This window comes from Pristis pectinata, chromosome 15 (genome assembly GCF_009764475.1).
Source record: "Pristis pectinata isolate sPriPec2 chromosome 15, sPriPec2.1.pri, whole genome shotgun sequence".
NCBI classification, from domain to species: domain Eukaryota; kingdom Metazoa; phylum Chordata; class Chondrichthyes; order Rhinopristiformes; family Pristidae; genus Pristis; species Pristis pectinata.
The window spans coordinates 32,985,031-33,003,775 of record NC_067419.1 but is presented as its reverse complement, the minus strand read 5'-3'; the positions used below and the strand labels follow the sequence as shown (position 1 = coordinate 33,003,775).

The following is an 18,745-nucleotide window of genomic DNA, read 5'->3' as shown; positions in this document are numbered from 1 at the left end:
GAGAAAATAACTCATTTGTGACATTGTCTCTGGGAAAAAAAAATCTCATTAAGAAATTCAGGGTCTGTTGTGGACAGTTTCTGGTCTTGGTGACACTTGCATCTTCCATTAATGGACCTAAATCTCTTTTACTGCCCAATATATGCAGTATCCCAAGAGGAAGGGGAGTAGGAAGGTGAGGGGCTATAACAGTTATACACTTTCACTGTATGACTGGATGTCATAATCCTCATGCATGGTCTTTTGTGTACTGCTCCTGTTTTCTGAAAGGCAGAACAAGTGGCCTTTTTTTAGGACACAATCTGAAGTCCCAGATATGTTGCTGTATATTTCAGTCATTAAGTGAAAGTACAAGAGAACTGTTACTATAAGTGCTACTTTAATTTAAAATTAATTATTACTGCAAAACGAAAATCACAAAAATCCCCCAAATCATTACGTCAAAGCAACACACACTTTTGAAAACTCTTTGGCTTAAACAGTCTAAGACATGGTCTATACTCAGTTTCCAGATAGGCTGGCCTAGTTTTTACCTTTCTTCAGCAAGGCTTACCAAATAACCTGTAAAATGTGAGACTTTATTCTTTTGTGTCAAATTTGACTCATGGTTCCTTCTCTCCATGGGATTAGTAAATTGAGCTGGTAATTAAGTCAGCTACTTCCCTCAGCCAGGTATGGGGCCCTAGAGAGATGCTTTTACAAAGCTCCGAAGTATTTGACAATCCAGTATCCATAGTACAAATTAAAGACAGAAAATGCTAGAACAGATCAGCAGCATCTGTAGAAAAAGAAACAGTTAACATTTAAGGTTGGGGATCCTGATGGTCCAGTTCCCAGTCCTGAAATGTTAACTGTTTCCCTTTCCATAGATGCTTCCTGACATGCTGAGAATTTCCAGCATTTTCTGTTGCATCTACAGTTTTTTTGACTTCCATGGTATGAATATTTGTTGGAATAATTTTTAATAAAAATTCATTGTCTGAGAAAATTTGGATAGGCATTTTGCCTAATTTGCGATCAACATCTGCGAACACTGCAAGTTGAAAATAACATTAACTTGAAATCATATTTTAATACCAATTACCTCAACAAGATTATCACCCCAATCCTCCTCAACCTTGCCACAAACTTTCATGCCTAAAATCCCAAAATGCAAAATCACTAATAACACAACCTAGTAACAAAGCAGTTATTTTCTGCAATCTTCACTTCCTTGAGTTTGTCAGGTAATTTATTCTGAAAAGTTAAAGCTGCTTTTATGCATATTTCATGGACTTATAATGCTTAGGTTCTCAGGAAATAATCAGCCCATTACTGGGAAAAAATACAATTTTGTAACATCCACCTGGGAGTCACATATAATTCTTTAGTAATAATATCACTAAGGTTCACAACAAACTTTAACAAGGCTCATAAAGCACCACATTTAACTGATAATCAGTACCGGCTGATGTTGGCAAGTCCAGCTACAGAGAAAAGTGGGGAAATATCTGAATGAATGTTCATTAATGATTTATATTTTATACACTAGAGGCTACTGGAAAGTGAATTAACAGCTCTCATTTACCTCTTGGAAAACTTTCATGAGCTATTCAACTTTATGATGCCACTGGTTTGCAGTCTGTCACCTTCTTTTCTTTATGGCTCCCTACTGATTTAGAGTTAATTAGTAACTGTGTCTTTTTTTCCCAGAAAGAAACAGATCTGTTTACTTAATATCTGACATGATAGAAGATATGACTGACTGATTTGTCTTAAATTGGTTATTCTTATCAAATTCTATCTCATCTTTATTTTGTTAGAGGCAACCTGAGCCTAAAATGTACAATTAGCCTTAAACAAAAGGTTTTCCTTCTTTAATAGTGTGATTTGAGGATTTTCTGGTAAATTAATCACAAGACAGCTGTTGTAATGGCTCAGTGCATAAATGCATCTCACACTGTGGAATTCAGCTGCATAAATTTGTGATGGTGTTAGGTAATCCCAGTGTGTAGCTATTAGTTTTAGCAATAAATAGCTTATCTTTTGATTACCACATCATTGTAGTCAACAGGAATGGCTCATCAAAGTCAAATAAGCTACTTCACAGTATACTTTATAAATATATCAAAGTGGAATAAAATAACTAAATATTTCTTGAGTATGCAGTTTACACCACAAGCAAAATTACAGGTAATGGCCTGTCACATCATCTGAAGATGAGTGTAACCTATATTGGATATGAAGATAAAATACATGGCTAATCTATTTTTTTAACCTTAATAAACTTATTAAAATACTAGTTTTCACCAGCAATATTTCTGAGCATTCCACACATCAAGAACATGTTACAGATGGCGGGGGGAGGAGGTGAGCAGTTCAGGGAGGAGGGAAATCACACGACCACATAGGAGTGAAAGGGGAAAAATTGGAAGCAGACATGGATGGGGAAAATCAGATTTAAAGAAAAGGATATTTTAGATTTCTGTAAGTTAATTGTAGTGAGGAACATGATAGTAATGTGATCGAGGAACAAGAAATGATCAGATGTTGGTGAAGTCCGTTGTTTTTGCAGAAGATTTTAGCTTGGAGGATGGGATCACTTAAATGTGGTTCACATTCTACAGATAACTACATTCCAGAATGATCACATTTTCAAAATTTGGCTTTGGAAATGAAAAGACAGTATAACTTCAGGATATCAATCCATATTTGATGGTTTAACATCTTGGCAGGCAGTACAGATAGGTGTTTAAATTAATAATCCACATACTTGGGACCATAGGGATAGAGTACTGCAGAATCAGAAGTCAGCAACTTTTATAGGATAGAATGAGATAACTGTGGAGCAGATATAAAAAGACTTTTTAAAAATTAATTTATGGCATAGGGTCATTTTTTGCAAGGCCAGTATTTACTGCCCTTCCCTAATTGCCCTTGGGGTGATGGTCATGAGCTGCCTCTTTGCTTAAATGCTGCTGTCTTTCTGATGGGGTACTCTCCATGGGTAGCACATTCCAAGATTGACACTCAGTAGCAATGAAGGAACAGTGATATATTTTCAAGTCAGGATGACTTGAAGAACCTGCATGTCAACTCTGAAACACCTGCTGCCCTTGTCCTGGTGCAGGCCATATGTCTGGTGCCATTGAAGTAGCCTAGATGAGTAACTGCAGGTCGTTTGGTAGACGGTCCAAATTGCAACCACCAGCGAAATGTGCAGTATCATTCAAAGAGCTACTTTATTCTGGATGGTGTCAAGCTTCCTGATTGTTGCTGGAGCTACACTCATCTGTGAAAGTGAAGAGTATTCCAACATGCTCCCGACCTGTGCCCCATATTGGTCTAAAGAATCATAAGGTGAGTCATTGACTGGGGGATACACATCCTCTTAACTGTTCTTATGGCCACAGTATTTATTATCTTACATGAGTTTCAGATCTTTTGTAACAATGAAATATTGATGGTGGGGATTCAGCAATAGTAAGTTCATGAACTATTAAGGACAGGTGGTTATATTCTATCTTATGGGAGATGGTTGGTTCTGAGATATCTGCTCCACAGTTATCTCATTCTATCCTATAAAAGTTGCTGACTTCTGATTCTGCAGTACTCTATCCCTATGGTCCCAAGTATGTGGATTATTAATTTAAACACCTATCTGTACTGCCTGCCAAGATGTTAAACCATCAAATATGGTTGACATGTCTGGTGAGAATATTACGTGTCACTGAACATTCTCTAAGTATTTTTGCAAGGATGTGTGTTTTATGGAATTGAATAGAATGAAATTGGAGAAATCATGGTTGATAGGATAAATGAGATGCTGGTTGTGTTATTTGAAATGGTTTTGGTGAGGGAATTTGAAAGAATTCTGAGAGAAGTTGGTGCAGGAGGGAGGATTTTAGATTTTTGAATCATTGGGATCTCTTCTGAGGAAGGTAGGACCTGTACAGAGAGGACAGGTTATACCCGAACCTGATGGGGGCCAATATCCTTGCAGCCAGGTTTGCTAGGGTGGTTCAGGAGGGTTTAAACTAGATTGTGAGGGGGAAGGGAACCGGAGGAGTAGGTCAGAGAAAGAAGGGGATGGGTAAAAGTCAGATCTGACAGGTAGAGAGGCTTTGAGGAAGGAGAAGCAGAGTACAGGCTACAAAGGATGGGCTAAAGTACATTTACTTAAATGCAAGAAGCATCAGGAATAAGGGAGATGAACTGAGAGCTTGGATAAGTACATGGGACTACAATATTGTGGCTATTACAGAGACATGGCTGACATCAGGGCAGGAATGGATCTTGAATATTCCTGGTTTTCAGTATTTTAAAAGGGATGGGGGGGTGGTAGAAGAGGAGGAGGGGTGGCGATACTGGTCAGGGACACTGTTACAGCTGCAGAAAAGGTAGATAATGTAGAAGGATCCTCTCTAGAGTCAATATGGGTGGAAGTTAGGAACAAGAAAGGAGCAGTTGCCCTCCTGGGAGTATTCTATAGGCCCCCCGGTAGCAGTAGGGATACTGAGGAGAAGATTGGGAGGCAGTTTTTGGAAAGAAGCGAAAATAACAGGGTTATTATAATGGGAGACTTCAACTTTCCAAATATTGATTGGCACCTACTTAGTGCCAAAGGTTTAGACGGGGCGGAGTTTGTTAAGTGTGTCCAGGACGGATTCCTGACACAGTATGTTGACAGGCCGACTAGAGGGAATGCCATATTAGATCTAGTTTTAGGTAATGAACTGGGACAGGTGACAGATCTATCGGTGGGTGAGCATTTGGGGGACAGTGACCATTGCTCCATAACCTTTAGAATTGTCATGAACAGGGATAGGAGCAAAGAGGACGGGAAGATAGTTAATTGGGGAAAGGTGAATTATGAGGCGATAAGGCGAGAACTTGGGAGTGTAAATTGGGATGACGTTTTTGAAGACAAATGTACTATGGAGATGTGGTCGATGTTCAGGGATCTTTTGCAGGATGTTAGGGATAAATTTGTACCGATGAGGCAGAGAAGGAATGGCAGGGTGAAGGAACCGTAGGTGACGAGAGAGGTGGAACAACTAGTTAGGAAGAAGAAGGCAGCATACATAAGGTGTAAGCAGCAAGGATCAGACAGGGCTCGTGAGGAATATAGAGGAGCAAGGAAGGAACTTAAGAAAGGGCTGAAGAGAGCAAGAAGGGGACATGAAAAGGCTTTGGCGAGTAGGGCTAAGGAGAATCCCAAGGCTTTTTTCTCTTATGTGAAGAGCAGAAGGATGGCCAGAGTAAAAGTAGGTCCAATTAAAGACAAAGGTGGGAGGATGTGCCTGGAAGCTGTGGAAGTGGGTGAGGTTCTCAATGAATACTTCTCTTCAGTATTCACCAAGGAGAGGGGTCTTGATGCTGAGGACAGTGTTAGTAAGAGTAATGTTCTAGAGTATGTAGATATCAAGAGAGAGGATGTGTTGGAGTTGTTAGAAAATATTAGGACAGATAAGTCCCCGGGGCCTGACGGAATATTCCCCAGGCTGCTTCGTGAGGTGATGGAGGAGACTGCTGAACCGTTGGTTAGGATCTTTGAGTCCTCATTGTCCACGGGGATGGTAACGGAGGATTGGAGGGTGGCGAATGTTGTCCCCTTATTCAAAAAAGGTAGTAGGGACATTCCAGGGAATTACAGACCAGTGAGCCTTACGTCTGTGGTGGGTAAGCTGTTAAAAAGGATTCTAAGAGATAGGATCTATGAGCATTTAGAGAATCATGGACTGATTAGGGACAGCCAGCATGGCTTTGTGAAGGGAAGATCTTGCCTCACAAGCCTGACAGGGTTCTTTGAGGAGGTGACCAGGAAGATTGATGAGGGTAGTGTAGTGGATGTGGTCTACAAGGATCTTAGTAAGGCGTTTGATAAGGTTCTGCATGGTAGGCTTCTTCAGAAGGTCAGAGGCCAAGCGATCCAGGGAGGCTTGGCAGTGTGGATTCAGAATTGGCTTGCCTGTAGAAAGCAGGGGGTTGTGGTGGATGGAGTGCATTCGGATTGGAGGGCTGTGACTAGTGGTGTCCCACAGGGATCGGTTCTGGGACCTCTACTTTTTGTGATATTTATTAATGACTTAGATGAGGGGGTGGAAGGGTGGGTTAGCAAGTCTGCAGATGACACAAAGATCGGTGGGGTTGTGGATAGTGTGGAGGGCTGTCGAAGCTTACAGAGGGATATTGATAGGATGCAGAGCTGGGCTGACAAGTGGCAGATGGAGTTCAATCCAGAGAAGTGTGAGGTGGTACACTTTGGAAGGACAAACTCCAAGGCGGAGTACAAGGTAAATGGCAGGATTCTGGGCAACGTGGAGGAGCAGAGGGATCTGGGGGTTCATATCCACAGATCACTGAAAGTCGCCTCACAGGTAGATAGGGTAGTTAAGAAAGCTTATGGGATGTTAGCTTTCATAAGTCATGGGATCGAGTTTAAGAGCCGCGAAGTAATGATGCAGCTTTACAAAACTCTGGTTAGGCCACACTTAGAGTACTGTGTCCAGTTCTGGTCACCTCATTATAGGAAGGATGTGGAGGCGTTGGAGAGGGTGCAGAGGAGATTTACCAGGATGCTGCCTGGATTAGAGAATATGGATTATGAGGAGAGACTAAAGGAGCTAGGGCTTTACTCATTGGAGAGAAGGAGGATGAGGGGAGACATGATAGAGGTATATAAGATATTAAGAGGAATAGATAGAGTGGACAGCCAGCGCCTCTTTCCCAGGGCACCAATGCTCAAAACAAGAGGACATGGCTTTAAGGTAATGGGTGGGAAGTTCAAGGGAGATGTCAGAGGGAGGTTTTTTCACCCAGGGAGTGGTTGGTGCATGGAATGCGCTGCCTGGGGTGGTGGTGGAGGCTGATACGTTGGTCAAGTTCAAGAGATTGTTAGATAAGCATATGGAGGAATTTAAGATAGAAGGATATGTGAGAGGAAGGGGTTAGATAGGTGTGGTTTGAAGGGCGGCACGACATGGTGGGCCGAAGGGCCTGTATTATGCTGTATTGTTCTATGGTTCTATGGAATTGAACCCTAGTTTCTTTTGATGCAAAGCAAGAATGAAGAAACTAGAGAGAGCAGGTGGATCTGTGGTATAAAGCAGATGATGAAATGACCAGGAGCTGTATCTGGTAACAGCTTCAAAGATTATCCTGTCAGACTTACTATCTGTGGACAAGGAAGCAAAATGCAGAGGAAGACTGAAGGAAATGAGTTGGGAAAAATATAAATTGTAGTGGAGGAAGATTAACTTAGATACAGGTTGAAAATGCTGAATGAAGGGAACCAGATTCTTCCTTCTTCCTTGTTCTAACTCCTCCCTTATATTACCATCATGGCTTTTACATTCCCACATTCACTAAAGGATCAGCTTCCTTTCCATATTCTGAAAGTGCTATTGAAAGACTAAATGGCCATTTAATTTTCACATTGCTCTTCCTATTTAGTATACTGCAAAGTTTGCTGGAATGTCTTGCAATGAAGCATTTCCACAAAAGACATAATTATTTATTGGAGATCCTATTGAAGATCATTCTATGACTCCAACAATACTGTTATTACAAGAATATACGTACATCATCATTAGAGAATCGGTGTAATTAATACTTAAGACAACACAACACATTGTAAAACTAATTTACCACAAATATGTGCTCATTTCTTAAAGTGACACATCAAAGCAAGTCAGAAATATAAATAAAATGAATAACTGTCATTTTAAATACAAGTTTACTGTCAGATCCAATTCTACATTACTGATACAACTTGGCAGCATGCAATATATAAATCGAGTGTGAGGTGCTTTGCTCTCTTGCTTTAAATATGTTATGAAGCAGTTTCTGATTACTTCCTTGATTTTTTTTAATTTCAGTTTTCAATTCTGATTGGCCCTATGAACAAAATTGATTTAAAAGGCTTATGTCTAGCAGCCCTTGTATATGCACTGAATTTCTTTAAGTTGATTGAAACTTTAAAATTACGCAAGATCCTAAACACATATAATATGTGCCTGGCAACGAACTGTAAGGACTGAGAAGTAAGAATGAAATACCATTCTTCAGCGAAATTATTTGTGTACAAATAGCTTAGGGGATCTTGTAAAAATAATACAACTCTGTTGAGAATTCTAATGATATACAAAATTATAGAAATTCAAATGCAAACTTCATATTCAGGAAAACTAATTTATTTTTATATTTCAAAGTAGTGCTACTGTAATAATACCTACTGTCTCGAGGCAAGTCAAGTAAAATAGAATTAACAGTAGACTGAGAAATTCATCATCATTTAACTAAACGAAAAAATAAATTGATTTTCAAGACTTAAAGATTAGTTTTATTTTTCTTTGAAAGTCAAATGCATGTGGTTTCAATTAAATGAATATTTTTATTCCAAGAAAATGGAGTCTGTCTATTAATTTTCAGGCACCATCAACATTTTCACTCTTTTTGTTCAAATGACTTATTATTGTTTCCATACAAAGCACAATGCATTTTTGCTGCCACCAGCACTATCGATAATGGCGCAGAGCTTGCTATCAGCTGTGAACCATCTGTGCACTCCATTGACCTACATAATAAGTTCGAACTTAACTTTTAAAGATGTGCCATTTACAACTTGCGCTCCTGAGCTGCAGCAATCCTCAATAGCAAATCTAAGCGTGTTGGCAGGACCTTGCTGACTCAATACAGTCACGATGGGGGTGGGGGCCAAGAGGACAAGCCTCGCCCAGTTTAGCAACTGAGAAAAACTTTTGAAAGCTAAACCACACCCCTGCCTTTGCCAGATATTAAAAACTACGAACCTTTCTAAATTTCTCTGCCATTCAAAATCTTCCAAAATATTCAAAGAGATAATCAATCTATTTAAACTGTTAAGTAAACTCAATTAAGTCAAAAGAATGTATCCTATTTAAACCTTACCAAAGTTTTTGTCATTAAATGTAATAGAGTTGCTGTTCTTGAACTAGGTCTAATCTGCAGCAGGTTTCCTGGGCGATTGCCCAGCATAAGTGCTGGGGACTTCCTGCAAGTTCTTTTTTCATCATTGGAGTCCAAGATGAGTCCAAAGTTGGAGCGCTGTCAATATTTTGCCAACAAAAGCAGCTGGCATATTTGGAATTTTGGAATTTGTGCCTGAATTCTGACTTGGTGTCACTTCTGTTGATATATGCCAACAGTTCTGAGCAGAACTACTGGCATTTCTCCACAAGACATAGCCCATAGTAACTCCCACAGTACAATTTGCGTAATCATTGTTTTTAGCACTTTCTGGTTCCAGTAGTCTATTGACACGTCACATACTCAATTTTGCTTAACATTACTTTGCTTACCTTGGCTGTGATCCGATAATTCAAACTCTTCTGAGAGCAAGTGGTAGCAGCAGCCCACACTGCAAACAGCTTTGAGCTCTGGTTTCGTAATGAAGATGCGCAAAGTATTTGAAGCAAGGTCACCACAGGTATGCAGACCAACAATCACTGAATCCTGGAAAGTAAGCAACAGAGCAATTGATACATTTATGTGATAAATCACAAGCAAGACAATCAGCCTTGAGTCCAGGAAATTTGACAGCATAAAATAAATAAATTAATTTTTTACAACCTTCTGTGCTGAATACAGTTCAACAGAGGCTGATCCTTTATTACTGCATCCAAGTGATGATTGTAGAAACATAGAAAAACTACAGTACAATTCAGGCCCTTCGGCCCACAAAGCTGTGCCGAACATGTCCCTACCCTAGAAATTACTAGGCTTACCCATAGCCCTCTATTTTATTCAGCTCCATGTACCTATCTAAGTCTCTTGAAAGACCCTATCGTATCCGCCTCCACCACCGTTTCCAGCAGCCCATTCCACGCACTCACCACTCTCTGAGTAAAAAACTTACTCCTGACATCTCCTCTATATCTACTCCCCACCACCTTAAACCTATGTCCTCTTGTGGCCACCATTTCAGCCCTGGGGAAAAGCGTCTGACTATCTACCCGATCAATACCTCTCATCATCTTATACATCTCTATCAGGTCCCCCCTCATCCTCCGTCGCTCCAAGGAGAAAAGGCCAAGTTCCCTCAGCCTGCTTTCATAAGGCATGCTCCGCATTCCAGGCAGCATCCTTGTAAATCTCCTCTGTACCCTCTCTATGGCTTCCACATCTTTCCTGCAGTGAGGTGACCAGAACTGAGCACAATACTCCAAGTGGGGTCTGACCAGGGACCTATATAGCTGCAACAATACCTCTCGGCTCCTAAATTCAATTCCCCGATTGATTAAGGACAATACACCATATGCCTTCTTAACCACAGAGTCAACCTGCACAGCTGCTTTGAGCGTCCTATGGACTCGGACCCCAAGATCCCTCTGATCTCCCACACTGCCAAGAGTCCTACCATTAATACTATATCCCACCAACATATTTGACCTACATAAATGAACCACTTCACACTTACCTGGGTTGAACTGCATCTGCCACTTCTCAGTCCAACTTTGCAGCCTATCTATGTCCCGCTGTAACCTATGACAGCCCTCCAAACTATCCACAACACCCCCAACCTTCGTGTCATCCGCAAACTTACTAACCCACCCCTCCACTTCCTCATCCAGGTCGTTTATAAAAATCACAAAGAGCAAGGGTCCCGGTACAGACCCCTGAGGTACACCACTGGTCACCGACCTCCACTCAGAATACGACCCTTCAACAACCGTTCCTTGCCTTCTGTGGCCAGCCAGTTCTGGATCCACACTGCAATGTCCCCTTGGATCCCATGTTTCCTCACCTTCTCCATAAGCCTTGCATGGGGTACCTTATCAAACACCTTGCTAAGATCCATATACACTACATCTACTGCTCTCCCTTCATCGATGTGCTTAGTCACATCCTCAAAAAATTCAATCAGGCTCGTAAGGCAGGACCTGCCCTTGACAAAACCATGCTGACTATTCCTAATCATATTATACTTCTCCAAATGTTCATAAATCCTGCCTTTCAGGATCTTCTCCATCAGCTTACCAACCACTGAGGTAAGATTCACCGGTCTATAATTCCCCGGGCTATCCCTACTCCCCTTTTTGAATAAGGTAACAACATCCGCAACCCTCCAATCTTCTGCAACCTCTCCCGTCTCCATCGATGACGCAAAGATCATCATCAGAGGCTCCGCAATCTCCTCCTTCGCCTCCCACAGCAACCTGGGGTACATCTCATCCGGTCCCGACGACTTATCTAACTTGATGCTTTCCAAAAGTTTCAGCACCACCTCTTTTCTAATATCTACATGCTCAAGCTTTTCAGGCCACTGCATGTCCCCGCCACAATCCCCTAGATCCTTTTCTGTAGTGAATACTGACGTAAAGTATTCATTAAGTACCTCCAATATTTCTTCCGGATCCATACACACTTTCCCACTGCTGCACTTGATAGGCCCTATCCTTTCACATTTCATCCTCTTACTCTTCACATACTTGTAGAACGCCTTGGGTTTTCCTTAATCCTGCCCACCAAGCCCTTCTCATGTCCCCTTCTGGCTCTCCTAATCTCTTTCTTAAGTTCCTTCCTTTTAGCCTTGTACTCTTCCAGATCTCTAACATTACCTAGCTCTCTGTACCTTTTGTATGCTTTTCTTTTCCTTTTGACTAGATTTATTGTAGCCTTCGTACACCATGGTTCCTATATCCTCTCGTGACTCCCCTGTCTCATCGGACCATGTCTATGTAGAACTCCACACAAATACCCACTGAATATTTGCCACATATCTTCCGTACTTTTCCCAGAGAACATCTGTTCCCAATTTAATCTTCCAATTTCCTGCCTGAGAGCCTCATAATTCCCTTTACTCCAAGTAAACGCCTTTCTAGTCTGTCTGTTCCTATCTCTCTCCAGTGCTAACATAAAGGAGATAGAATTATGATCACTATCACCAAAATGTTCACCCACTGAGAGATCTGACACCTGACCAGGTTCATTTCCCAATATCAAATCAAGCACAGCCTCTCCTCTTGTAGGTCTATCTACATACTGTGTCAAGAACCCTTCCTGAACACACCTAACAAACTCCACCCCATCTAAACCCCTCACTGTCTGGAGATGCCAGTCGATGTTTGGGAAATTAAAATCCCCCGTCACAACAACTCTGTTATTCTCACACCTTTCTAGGATCTGCTTCCCTATCCGCTCCTCAATAACCGTGTCACTATTGGGTAGCCTATAAAAAACACCCAGTAAAGTTATCAACCCTTTCCTGTTCCCAACCTCCACCTACAGCAACTCCGTAGACAATCCCTCCACAACGTCCACCTTTTCCGCAGTGGTGACACTATGTCTGATCAACTGTGCCACTCCCCCACCTCTTTTGCCTCCCTCCCTGTCCTTCCTGAAACATCTAAAACCCAGCACTTGAATCAACCATTCCAGCCCCGGAGCCACCCAAGTCTCCGTAATGGCCACCACATCATAGCTCCAAGTATCGATCCAAGCTCTAAGCTCATCCGCCTTGTTCACAATACTCCTTGCGTTAAAATAGACACATCTCAAGCCTGTCTGAACACTTCCCTTCTCTATCACCTGCCTATGGTACTTACTCGTAATTTCCTCTATTTGAGAGCCAAACACCTCTTCCCCAGTCTCTCCAGTACGGATCCCACCCCCCAACAATTCTAGTTTAAACTCTCCCCAGTAGCCTTAGCAAACCTCCCCACTAGTATGTTGGCCCCCCTGGGATTCAAGTGCAACCCATGGGATTGTACTTTTTCACTTTCTATTAAGTATAATTTCCAGAAGGCAAAGGCTCTTTTAAGAGGTAGTTAAGGTGGTGTCTTGGGAGACCATATCATCATGGAAGATGGAGATACAGCAAATGTCCTTCTATATCTATAATTAACATTTGTCTTGATGTGTGTCATTGAAGTAAATAGAACCCTCCCCATCTTCCTCCTTGAGTACACAGAGTCATGTGAAATCAGCTAACTGATTTCATAACTGCTCACCAAAAACTTCATGGATTGTATAAAGCTGCAATACAGCACACAAGACATTCACCATGTGAGCCATAGAAGTGGAAAGCTCATCTTTCTGCAATGGCTTTATCCAATAGGAATATAATTTTCATATTGCAATGTGAGAATGAAGTTTTATGCCATTTATTCTAATTCTAGGGACCTCTGAATGTATAAAATTCATGAATCATTGTCTTTTAGTGGAACATTTTTCTGAATTCCTAATTTCCATCAATTAACTGCTTGAACCCATGTACTTAATGGTTCTGCTGCTGAAGGCAAGCTGACAACCTGCCACCTTGTGGTAGTAAAAATATAACCCTTTGTCTTAGAATATGTTCCACTTTAAAATAGGGAAGCACATAAAATGACATAAATTTTAAAAACATTATAAATTGGACCACAACCGTATTTTTGTCTTTTATACTGTTTAGGCTCAACAATATTTGTGCTGGGGAATGGATCAGTGTTACTTACACACTCACACAGACATATGCACATTCCTCGTTCCCTTTTCTCCTAAAAGGGACTCTCCCAGTTTACTAGGGAGTTGAGTTTCAAGTCATCATCTGTCTTAAATGTAATCTGGGACTTAAACGTGAAAGGACAATCCACTACGTCACGCACGCAATCTCCTCTGCAATACATGCCTCAAGATATTATACTCACGATGCCTCACCTTTATGTCAGAAGTGATGTCATGTAGTTCTGTTGTGGAAGTAACATGCAGTGTTATTGGAGAATACAGATTGGCCTCTTTTATTCGCTTTGCTTTAGCCTCCAAGCTTGTAGTTTTCCGTCTCTCTTTCTCTTTTTCATCCAGACATTTCCTTTGCCTCACTTGTGAACTCACTTCCACAGCATCAGTTGAAAGAAGTTCCAGAAAAATATTCTCAGAGCCATAAAATTCATCTGATCCGACAATCTCTACAGATGTTTCTACATTGCTTTTCTCATGTATCTCTGAGTCTACAGAAGTAGTAGAAACAGGAGTCTGTACAAGTGATTGTACATGCCCAGAATGAGGTTCAGTAATACGCTCCTGTTCCCCAATATGGCCAACCTGTTCCCTGATTTCAGTAAAATTTTCAACATTATTCATTTGCTTTTCTTTTGGATGTTCTGGTTTAGAGTCTTGGGTCAGAGGCTTTGTTTGACGCTGATAAACTTTCCAGTATCTTTCTAATTTTCTGTTCCTCTCATTTGCCCCGATGGTGTTGGTGGTGGATGAATCAATGCCATATACATTTAGCCCATATTGCATGGACAAGTAGGAACTCAAATAGCCCTTTCCTGATCCTATATCAATCACCTAGAGAAAACCAAAATAAAATATTCAAAACATTAATATAATTTACAGCAAAATAAATCTAATTTGTAATACTCAAAGGTAAACTGTTTTCAATTGGAGTCTAAACATTATTCATAGATGACTAATATTTCCCTTTATTGCTCTGTGTATTGCACACAAAGGAATAGTGTAACTAGTGTTTTAAATACAGATCATTACACTTGAAAATGTGGAAACTGGAAATATAAACAAGAAGATGTTGCAAAAACTGCATTCCATTCATGACTGCAAGAATTATATTAAAACAGTGTTTCAGATACATATTTTTTGAAGTGAGATTAACTATTGGTGCCTCACAATGTTATCTCTGGGACTGCCGCATCAGCAAACTTATGCACTATCAACACGGCTCTGATACTTAACCTTCTCCAAACACTGAGCTGATTTAAACTAATATGCTTTGACAATGGAAAACTAAATGATGGCATGATTATAAGAATACTAAAATCAGCACTATTAACTAGAGCCTGCCCTCTCTTACAAAATCAATAGAATTTTTATCAATCATCTCTAGGCGATTGCAACGTTATAGAAAGACTAGGAATGAAATAAAACTCTTGGAGTACCCAGTTGGTAGCATATTTCTCCTTTTTCTGCATTACTGTTCTGGTATTAGATATCGCAGAATTAATGTAACAGTGAACATCAATGTAATGTACACAATATGATTTGTTCTTCAATATGACATATCAGATGGCCCTGCTGTCGTACAGCCCAAGCAACCTGGGGCCAATCCTGACTTCAGGTGCCGTTTGTGTAGAGTTTCCTGGTAATTGTGTGGGTTACCTCCAGGTGCCATAACTTCCCACCACATCCCAAAGATATGCTGGTAGGTTAATTGACTACTGTAAATTGTCCCCAGTGTAAGTAGGTGGCAAGGGAATGAAGGGAAGTTGATGGACATGTGAGGAAGATTGGGTAAAGGGAAATAGTGAGAGCAGGCATAGACTCAATGAGATAAATGGCCTCCTTCCAAGACATAAGAAAAGATGAAAATATATGATTGCAATATGCTGGTTTAAAAGCAGATCCGTGGTTAAATTTGCATAATAACTCAAGATTGTTTCCATGAGCTGTTAAAAAAATACATTGACCAGGGGATTCTGCACAGCTTTTTAAATACACTGAACATATGCATTTAAATTGACTTTAAACCAGATTTGCTTATGCCTTTATACCCACATAAACAGAAAGAATGGTTCAGCAGAAAGTGTGAACTTCTATTTGAAAAAGTACCCACTGTGTAAAAATTGCTTTACAATATATGTATTTATTCATGAACAAATTAAAGGTATGAGGCAATCATCGAGCAACACTGAATGGGTTTTTTTAATCTTAAAAAAATTGAATAAAAGAGAAAAGGGAAAAGGGTGCACAAAAATGTGACAACATACATTTGAGCACATCAGGCATCCTGCATAAAACCTTTTCATCTCCTTCTCCTTAGGCTGTCCCTCGCAGTTGAGGATGACTTCCTTCCACTTCACTTCTGAGGAACGGAAGATGTCTCTGCATGAATCCTTTTAACATGGGGTGGCTTTTGCACAACAGCAACCATACAGACTTGACAAAGAGAGGTCTTGGTCCAGTGGCAAGGAGGTCTGAGATGACCGGAGACTAGGCTTAGCCTATAACATGGACCAGACTATGTACTTAAAGACTAAACCCAACATAGTTTAAATGAAATTCTATTTCACTGAAGGAGAGAATAAGATGAAGAGTAAATTAAATAGGCCTGGAGGAAAGTGAAACAAGACAGGAGGACACTTTACACCTATTAAAATTAAGAAGTGAATTATGCTCATTTTTATAGTGTGCCATCTTAACTATATACTATAAGAGAACATCTTAGATTGTAAGCCCGCTATCATTAACATATGATTCCTGCTCATGCCTACATAATGAAAGTGCAAATGACATATTGCCTCATCATACAGGGTGCATGCCTTTACATTTTGATATAAAGAAATCTTGTGACAAACATTTACTGGTGAAGACAATGGATGAAGAAAAATTGAACACTAAAGTCAATTAAGGTGAAATTGAACCACAGTCCCATTGTACCTTATGACTTGTACTGCAGTGATATCAGGTTTAATTTCACTGCATGTACTACAGTTGCAAGGTAGTAATTCAATCAACCAGTTTTAATCACATCATAAACTACAAGAGCAAGGCTTGAGCACTTCAGATTCTCAGCGGAGCTGCCGAGATTGAATTACTGCTTTATATTCTGTTCACTTTCATAGAACTTGTTGAGAAGCCTTGACAAAAAATTCTGTGCATCCGTTTTCTTCAGACAGTGCAAGATAGTGGTTGAAGCTGCATGGCAAGGAAATGTAATCAAATCAACTGGGATGCCAGGTTTGAAGATCTGTGCCACCACATGATGCGGTGGTGGTGTAGGTGGTGTGGGTGGTGGATTACTGGGGTATAAACTGTTGCCTATTACATATAAGTAATAATGCAGTGCTATGGAAAGCTGTTTTTATTCTCATGTGATGAAAGCCTACTAACTCAAAAAAAATGACAAACAGCAGCAAAAAAGCTTCTCTCACAACTCTTCACAGCAGGAACTTTCTACACTTGATTTCTCTTTGGTAATTCAGAACGAAATCAATCTAATAGAAATTGACTCTGACAACCAAATTTGTCGAATACAAGGCACTAATATGTGAATTGGGGTTTATGACAAGCAAGCAGATCTCAGGAACATGCGATAATCTCCTGCAGTTGGAGGCTAAATAGTAAACGCTGTATTAAGTACTGAAAACCACAGCACTGTGCTGACATGAGTATTCCACAAAGAAAGAGAACCAATAACCCCTACTACCCCCATTTCACATTATTAAATTTCACTTAATCTGAACTGGAATTTTAATCTCAACAAATAAATAAAACTTTTTGTTCCAAGTAACTGAAAACAAACTAGCACATTATATTAAAGTATGCTTGAAACCAATAAACAGTGAGAAAATATTTTATAAAAATGGCGAGGGATTACCAGAATGTAATCAATCTCAGATAGACCAGTTTCCAGAATAACCACTGCTAATTCATAATTTTGGGTGCTAAGTGGAGATGAAAATGAACTACAGTTGTTAAAAGAAATAAATCAGAAATTAATGCATTTGTAATTTCTTTGAAAACAACAGCATTGTGCACTTTCCCGCTGCCTAAGGAAAGCAATTAACATAATCAAGGAACTCTCTCACCCCGGTCATTCTCTCTTCTCTCCTCTCCTGTCAGGCAGGAGATACAAAAGCCTAAGAGCACAAACTACCATGCTCAAGGACAGCTTCTCTCCCACTGTTATTAGACTTTTGAATGGACCTCTCATAGGCCGAAGGATGAACCCTTGAACTCTTGATCTCCTAATCTACCCATTGTGGCCCTTGCACATTATTTGTCTACCTGCACTGCACGTTCTCTGTAACTGCAACACTGCATTCTGCATTTTCTTTTCTTTTTACTACCTCAATGTAATTATGTATGGCATGATCTGCCTGGACGGCATGCAAACAAAGTTTTTCACTGTTTCTTGATGCAATGACAATAATAAATAAGCGAATGTTATATGCTGTAAAGTGACCCAAGATGCTTCAAAGAGAGTTCTATAAAAAATATTGAAATTGAGCCACATTAGGAGATAAAGATGACTAAAAAATTAATCAAATAGGAAGGTTGTAGGTATCTTAAGTGAAGTGGAGAGGTTAAGTGAAGTGAAGTGGAGAGGTTAAGGAAAATATACCAGAGCTTATGCAAAGGCAGTTGAAATCGCAATGATGGGACAAAATAAATGGAGAACAGAAGATCCTGAATTGCAGGAATACTTGAAGCAAATTGTAGGTTTGGTGAAAGTTATGGAGATGAGGATTTCTTCATCTTTGTGATTAATAGTGTCACATCCATCTTATAGTTCATGGGGAAATACACATCACAAATTACACGTTGAAGAATACTAGAGCAACATTTAGACTTGATTGAGACATATAAAGGTCAACAAAAATACTCACAAAAATTTCAAAAACCACATTAAATCACTGTTAACTGAACAATGTTAATTACCTAAAATATTACTGAGGAGTTGCAGCACTGTTAGAAAATTTGTGAGGGTATCATAAATGACCACAAATATACAAATGAAGATAGAGTGAAAATCAACCTATGCAGCTAAAGATAAGGTGTCTAATACCATACCATGAACTACCTGCATATGAATGCTTTATATATTTGCCAGAGGTTAGAATTTCTGCCTTTTTAATCATCCAATATTTGGCTGTTGACTGGCCTCAACTACATACTGTCTGTGGCTATAAACCTCTAAAACCATGCTCCAGCATGGGTCATGAGCACTGCCAAAAGAGATCTTTTTCTGTATGTAAATGCAGGTCACATTGAAGAAGGCCTTACA

General features: G+C 40.0%; 1 protein-coding gene across 4 annotated transcripts in view; it reads right to left on the bottom strand.

Moving 5' to 3' along the window:
- The window catches only part of mettl25 (methyltransferase like 25), a 72,774-nt gene that overhangs the window by 24,689 nt on the left and 29,340 nt on the right, over positions 1–18,745 (bottom strand). For 3 of the 4 annotated variants that reach the window (XM_052030611.1, XM_052030613.1, XM_052030614.1), the window contains 2 exons: positions 13,660–14,292; positions 9,321–9,474 (listed from right to left, as the gene is read on the bottom strand). In XM_052030611.1, coding sequence (XP_051886571.1) covers positions 9,321–9,474; positions 13,660–14,292 — 787 coding nt within the window. Of the gene's footprint in view, positions 1–9,320; positions 9,475–13,659; positions 14,293–15,725; positions 15,821–18,745 lie in introns of all 4 variants that reach the window. The other variant, XM_052030612.1, reaches the window with a different exon arrangement.